At 34.1% G+C, this 7,674-nt stretch overlaps 1 protein-coding gene across 1 annotated transcript in view; it reads right to left on the bottom strand.

The window, feature by feature from the left end:
- Positions 1 to 2,600: 2,600 nt before the first annotated feature.
- The window catches only part of LOC106473262 (uncharacterized protein C7orf43 homolog), a 35,368-nt gene continuing 30,294 nt past the window's right edge, over positions 2,601 to 7,674 (bottom strand). The window contains exon 10 of the mRNA XM_022402669.1: positions 2,601 to 4,155. Within this exon, the coding sequence (XP_022258377.1) occupies positions 4,136 to 4,155 (20 nt within the window). The 3' untranslated portion in view covers positions 2,601 to 4,135. The remainder of the gene's footprint in view (positions 4,156 to 7,674) is intronic.

The raw sequence follows: 7,674 nt of genomic DNA, 5'->3' as shown, positions 1-7,674 counted from the left end.
GAATGATTGGATATTAAGGTTTTGTGTGGTAACAAGGAAGAATGATTGGATATTAAAATTTTATCTGGTAATAGGAATATATTTATAGATCCTAAAAAATAGAAGAAACAGTCAGTAAGTAATCAGTTGAAAAAATAGAGGTATTCGATAACTTCTACTTTTATACAAAGTCACTAAAACTTGTGCTTAAAGATTTTATATACAGTAGAACTCTTCGTTGGCGAATCCTGTATTCCTAGAAAATTGGAATAACTAACATCAAGACTTTTACCAATTCGTGAACATGAGACGTTGATTGTCTTAAAATATTATTGTATGTTAATGGCATATCATAACTGCATTGCAGAATCTTGATATTTTATACATTATTCTACAACCAAACACAAATTACAATTTGTGGGCCTTTTTTGCGTTTATTCGTGTGATTTTAAAACAATATCTGAGTCACATACTTAGAGGGACACTCAATGAAATACGTTATCAAGGTAAGGGACACACAACCAAATGCGTTATTGAGATGTAGGATATGTATTCTAATGCGTTGTCAACATAAGGGACACACAGCTGAATGCGTTGTCAAGATAAGAAACACAGATGAATGCAATGTCAACATAAGGGACACACAACTTTAATGCATTGTCAACATAAGGAACACACAGCTGAATGCGTTGTCAATATAAGGACATACCTGAATGCGTTGTCAAGATAAGGGACATATAGCTGAATGTGTTGTCAAGATAAAAGGCACACAGCTGAATGCATTGCAAAAATAAGGGACACATAGTTGAATGCGTTGTAAGTATAAGGGACACAGCTGAATGTATTGTGAAGATAAGAGACACATAGTTGAATGCGTTAAGAAGATAAGGGACACATAGCTGATTGCGTTTTCATGATAAAGCACACAGCTGAATGCGTGTCATGATAAGGGACACATATCTGAATGTATTGTCAAGATAAGGCATACAGCTGAATGCGTTGTCATGATAAGGGACACATATCTAAATATATTGTCAAGATAAGAGGTACACAGCTGAATGCGTTGTCAAGGTAAGGGACACATAGCTGAATGTGTTGTAAAGATAAAGGACACACAGCCCAAACAACATGACTGTTACTTGATGTCTTATATTCTTCAAAGTCAACCAGAAGGATGTACAAATAAGATGTTATATACTGGAACTTCGTAGATTTACTTAATCGTTATCAATAAACATTTAACATCAACAGAAGGGAGCCTAATCTGTCAAAAAGAAAAGTTTTCTAGCTTAAACTAGCCTTGTACATAACAAAGAAAGTTAAATTCACCGTAATTCTTGCATTATCACAGTTAATATAAAGAATATGATATCTTACCTCTTAGTTTACGTTTTTCTCTTTTTGGTGATGGAGAAGAAAGTCTAGTGCTTATGTCTTTGAAAAGGATTAAAAACAAATATTGGAAAGCATGATTCGTAGAAGAAAAAACAAAACCCTCAGTAGCTTACTATACAAAGAGCATTATATTTAGTATTGTTGGTTGAAAGAAACAAAAACTTTAGTAACTTATTATACAAAGAGCATTATATTTAGTATTGTTGGTTGAAAGAAACAAAAACCTCAGTAGCTTATTATACAAAGAGCATTATATTTAGTATTGTTGGTTGAAAGAAACAAAAACCTCAGTAGGCTTATTATACAAAGAGCATTATATTTAGTATTGTTGGTTGATATTGATACAGCAATTAAAAATCAAAGTAGAAATTTATTTGTTATTCTCCATCGGAAAAGCGGTAAGTTTATAGACTTACAACGATAAAATACGTGGTTCGATTCCCTACGATTGGCATAGCAGATAGCCTAATGTGGCTTTGCTCTAAGACAAAACAACAACCAATAGTAAATAGTACAAAATATTTGAAATGTTCGTTGCAACAAGAAGGAAACATGGGTATTAACATTGCTTTTAGCTCGCTATTACATAAAAAAAAATATCTGTTGGTTAATTCATTGATTAACAGAAAGAAACGTCATAATAGGTTCGTATGGCAATTAATTTTAGAAAAAATGGTGAAATTGTGTTGTATCACGAAAGTTAACACCATGTTTTCCTAATTGAATATTCAATTTGCTAACAGTTTCTCTCACTTTGACATTTTCATTCTGATTCTATTACCTCCACGAGTGTTACCTTACCAAACATGCTCGCCCTTTCAGCCGTGGGGGCGTTATAACGTGACGGTCAATCCCACTATTCGTGGTAAAAGAGTAGCCCAAGAGTTGGCGGTGGGTGGTGATGACTAGCTGCCTTCCCTCTAGTCTTACACTGCTAAATTAGGGACGGCTAGCGCAGATAGCCCTCGTGTAGCTTTGCGCGAAATTCCAAAACAAACAATTACCCTGATTCTGGTGTTTTGATAGCCTACTGTAATAACTAATGCGGTTAAGGTTTGGTGCTAGGAAAAAAAAAATCTGCTAATTAATTATAAAGAAAACAAAAATATATTTAGTTGACAAGTTAAATATATCTCCGATTGGTGTAACAATATTAATAAACGAAAACACCTAATCTAAATTACAAATGAGTTCTCTAAAATAATCACACGCAAAAAATATATACTTCATTTTATTCAAACACATTTTACAATAACACAACAAGCACATACTAGTTTAGCATAAAGGCCTATATGAATAACTTTGTATGCGGATAATCCAGCTCTGAGACATCGTAATTACAATAATTTCCCAATGGTATCTAAACAAAATTAGCCTGCCAAATGTCTTTCTCTTACTAGTGGTAGTGCCTATGAATGACCTGGTCAAGTGTTGCAGCCTGATCTTGAAGAAGCACAAAGATATGCACTTTATCAAGGCAAAGATATAATTGTTATCAGGATCTGAATCAAACATGTGCTATAGTAAGTCATCGAAGGTGGTGTGTGCAATCTGCTCTAGATCTGCGTGCGTTATGAAAGATGAGATTTCCGGTACTTGTTGAATTTTACCATTTTGAAGTCAGGCTACCAAAAATTGCATTGTCAAAAATATTCGTTATGTGAGGGCAAGATTATATACCTTACATAATAAAAGTTTATATATTATAACGACATATAATTTAAATATCGTAGAGAGGTTGCTCATTACAATACTTACAGCTCCATTAGTTGCATTTAAGTGAGCAGTTTCTGTTTCTTTCTGCCCCCCAGTGGCACAGCGGTATGTATGTGGTGGGCAGAGCACAGACAGCCCATTGTGTAGCTTTGTGCTTAACTTCAAACAACAACTGTTTCCTTCTAATTTACTCGTGCTAAGTCGAGATATATGATAGTGAAGTTAAAAAATACTTAGTAACTGATCTATTTTCACGCTTCACTTGTCGCCGTGCAAAATGTTCTTGTTAAATTATATTTACGAAAGCGAAAAAAGGACGCGCTGTTGAAGAGGCTGAATAAACATGTCACAGCCAGGAAAGTATTTATATATATTTATTCTGAGCACAAGTTCATTTTTTTAGCTTACCAAGTAAGCAGTGGTCATGTTAAGTAATGTAGATACATATATCTTACATTAAGTACGGTTTAATACACACACACCAAAATGTATGGAAATATGTTTGTCACACGTGCGTTACAGACAGCACCCGTTCTCTATAAAGTTGATGAAATTCATTTAACTGATACATAATGAACCTTTATAGTTACTTACAAGTGGAAGGTCTTTCTACAACCTTAGATCAATATTTTGCTACCTCCAAAGGCAGAACAGCAAAGCATTTTGATCAAAATTAATATAGAATAATAGTAATATAATAATATAGTGGAACTGGCCTTGTACGAGTGCAGGAAGATGGTCGTAGGCAGTCTTCCGGTGATTTCACCCCTTACCATAATCTGATAATGGTGTTACTCTACCCATAGATAGTCAGGTCAGTGATTTAAACCTTAACTAATGTCAGTTACCTATGATTTCTAAAAATAAAATATGTTTATGTCTGCTCTCATTAAACGTGAAATGCCATGATTACTTCCAACCTTAAGAAAACTATAAAGCTATAACTTTTTAATTTCGGTTTTTAAAGCAATGGTTCCTTGTATAAATTTTCTCCCGTAGAACAGTATTTCGATTACGTGTCTTCTGACAATGTAGGAAACTGTAGTCACGTGCTCCATAGCTTTTCTGTCGAGAAAAAAACAAAAACTCACAAAGTTTGCACTTGTTAAACACTGAGTTTTCAATGTAAATTTATTTAATTGTCTGTTGTCACAAATTATTAGTTTAATCTAGGTAAATTTATTGGCAAAAAAGGGTTAAACATTATTTGAGAAAGGTCTGAAAAGATGTCATATATTTACAATGTGAAAATTAATACACTGCTTACACCATAAACTTTAAAGGTGAAACATTATTTCAACTTGCAGTTACATTTACAGTAAATTAAAGGTTATAGCAAGGAATACCCTCAACTTTTAGTCCTGTCACTGTTAAACTAACAGTTTAGCAGTATGTGCATTTAGTAATAACACAGTCTAGTCTGCCGAACTGTGATATTATAATCTATTACTCTTAACTTTGTTTAACGCAACATTTAACGATACATTTCTATTAATATAAATCAAATAACGATCTATATCTCCAGAGTGTATCTTTATTGGTTCGATAATTCGCTGTTACAGCTTCGTCAGGAGCTATCGATAAACTACAAGTTCGCCCATTAGAAATATATATGGAGGTATAGGTCGTTATTTTATTAGTAATATATTTACTTTTACTGGTTTGTCAGTGTAAAAATAGCTATAACACGGACTTAATATTAATGAGGTCAAGGCCTGGGGTATTTTTTTAAAATTTGCTTTAATGCTTATTGAAACTGAATGAAAATAAGAAATTATGTTCCTGTTTTCTACATACTGTTGCGTATCTGCTCGTTTGTTAATTTCCGGTATAAATTTTTTCCGAGGAACTTCAGCGATACAAGTCCTTTCTTAATTAAAACTAGTTTATTCTTTCTGGATACAACTTTGTAGTACACTTTACAACGTTTATAACACGCTATAAATCACAGTTTGCTTGACTCAATTATCTCTCTCTATATCTATCTATTTATGCAATTCTATCCTCCCTTTATTTGCCGGGCTTATATACTAAAAAAGAGGGCGCCTGGAACAAACTAGAGTTGCCAGGGAAATTCATGATCGTTCGAGAATCTCATCACGTGTTACCAGGGTCACGTGACTTCCGCTGTCGTAACAATACGATTTTTCTGTGAGTCACGAATGTGACCAGAACCAAAGACATATTCTGTATCCAGTAAAATCAGAATAGTGTGGTGGATAATAATAAGTAGCTGAGGCCTACTCAAGTAATCTTAATTTTATTTAAATATCGTAGTGTTCTTAAACAGATTTTCAAACAACTTTTTATTTTGTAGTTAATAAGATTTATTACTTTAAAAAACGGCACTAGTTTCGGCCATAGACCTACATCAGGTGTTCAGTTAATTGAATACGTTTTATATTGTTGGAAATAATATTATTTCTCAGAACAAGTTCAAGAATGCTCGACATTTAACCAACAACAGCGATGTTCATAAAAAATAGCAAAATGATAAAGCTCCAAAAAATAGATAAGAAGCCCAATCTATCATTGAATTTACCACTTGTCATACCAGTGTCAGGAAATTTCACCCATCATCAGTAACCCTGCACGGACAAAGACAAATAGAAATCCAAATACCAAAACATGGTAGGTATTTAGGTTTTAAGTAAATCAAGGGTGCTCAGAGATCACCCGATCTCTTTTCGTTCCACTCGTGGTTTAAATGGTTATTGAGAATAATACGTGGTAGAAAAATTAAGATTCATGACTATCTTGATTTTCGTTTCCACCGAGATGGCCGCCCCAGAGAAAGAAAGCCGAATAAGCTCGAGTGTTATCTTGATATGTGGATCTTCATCGTGTTTTCATGTGGATCTTCGCTGATGGTTAGTTTGAAGTAAATTCTCTTCTTTTCTAAAATCAAAAATCTGAGATAGAAGGATCCGCCCCCTAGTGGCACAGCGGTATGTCTGCAGACTTACAACGTTAGAAACCGGGTTTCGATCCCAGATAGCCCATTGTGTAGCTTTGTGCATAACTTCAAACAAACAAAATCGAAGGATTCAACTTGACAGGAAGGAAATCAAGTGATCCAATACACAAGAATTTGTTGTAGGGAGAAAAGGGGAGTGCCTCGAGAAAAATCCAATTTCACTGGTCATAAGTCAAACAGTGAAGCTGAATTGGATGAAGAATATTATTATTGAACATAATTGAAAATTTTACTGAATTAATACGTCTGCTTGGATTTTAGAAAAAAATTGGTGGATAATGGGAAAGGAGAAGGAGTAATCGTCGTCCACCCTATATATTATTACAAATGTCGTGGCTCCAGTCACTATCTCTGGCTTCATAGTACTTCTTGAAACTCGGATTTTTCCTCCTCCTCCTTCTTCGCTTTCTTATCATTGCTCTTCAGAATATTCATTTCTATAAGCGACCATTTGTTCTTGACAGTATCAATTATGCTATTAAATCAATCTTTAAGCTCATTATGCAGAATACCTACTCTGGACTGAATACTAATTATTATTTTTGTCAACTATGGGATCCTAAAGAACTAGGATGTCCCGAGACAAAGTGTTGAATTTTTTATTTCTTATCATCCACTTTTTCTTTAAGACTCTTCCTCTGCTCAAAACTCTCCTAATTATTATACTAATTATACTAATACTAATTATTATTTTTGTCAACTATGGGATCCTAAAGAACTAGGATGTCCCGAGACAAAGTGTTGAATTTTTTATTTGTTATCATCCACTTTTTCTTTAAGACTTTTCCTCTGATCAAAACTCTCCTAATTATTATACTAATTATACTAATACTAATTATTATTTTCGTCAACTATGGGATCCTAAAGAACCAGGATGTTCCGTGACAAACTGTTGATCTTTTTATTTGTTATCATCCACTTTTTCTTTAATACTCTTCCTCTGCTCGAAATTCTCCTTGTTGATTATGTATGCTTTCTTTTGAGTAAAACCTTTCTTAAGCCCACAGAAATATCAAAGTTGTCATATAACCATTTTCATTTATGTGATCATCCTTCAAGTATCAGCAGAGGTAGATTTGCTATAGTAGTGGTATAGAACGTCTTTTTCATAGTATCCTCCTAGTGATTATTCTGAACATTTTCTGGACAATATTTGCTTTCTATCTTGGATACTTACCATGTTTACAATATACCCCCGACCAGGACACCCACTGCTATACGACGTTTTTACAAAATAGATGATAAGAACTATCGGAATCTTTATGGCTAAAGATATAACACCATTTTCAGTGGTGGATAATCCTGGCTTAAAGACTCTACTAAAGCGTTTGGAACCAAGACATGAGGTCCCTTCTAAGTATTTTCAGACCTTTACAAAGTTGAAAAGGACAAGCTTGACGCTAAAGTGAAAGTGGTTTTTCTGGTGCCTTAGCCAGTGATGGGTGGACTCCGGGATTTAATGAAAGCTGTATTACTATTACACACTGTTCATTTGGCTGCTGAGAAAGAATCTCGTGTGGCGCAAGTGGATGGGTTGTTAGGACGGGTAAAAAAAGTAGTTCTCTTTTTCCTGAGAAGCTCTACGACAAATGCTAAATTGTTTTTTC

The sequence above is a fragment of the Limulus polyphemus genome, unplaced genomic scaffold (assembly GCF_000517525.1).
Source record: "Limulus polyphemus unplaced genomic scaffold, Limulus_polyphemus-2.1.2 Scaffold127, whole genome shotgun sequence".
In the NCBI taxonomy this organism is placed as follows: Eukaryota; Metazoa; Arthropoda; class Merostomata; order Xiphosura; family Limulidae; genus Limulus; species Limulus polyphemus.
The sequence above is the reverse complement of the archived record's forward strand: the minus strand, read 5'-3'. Positions and strand labels throughout refer to the sequence as shown.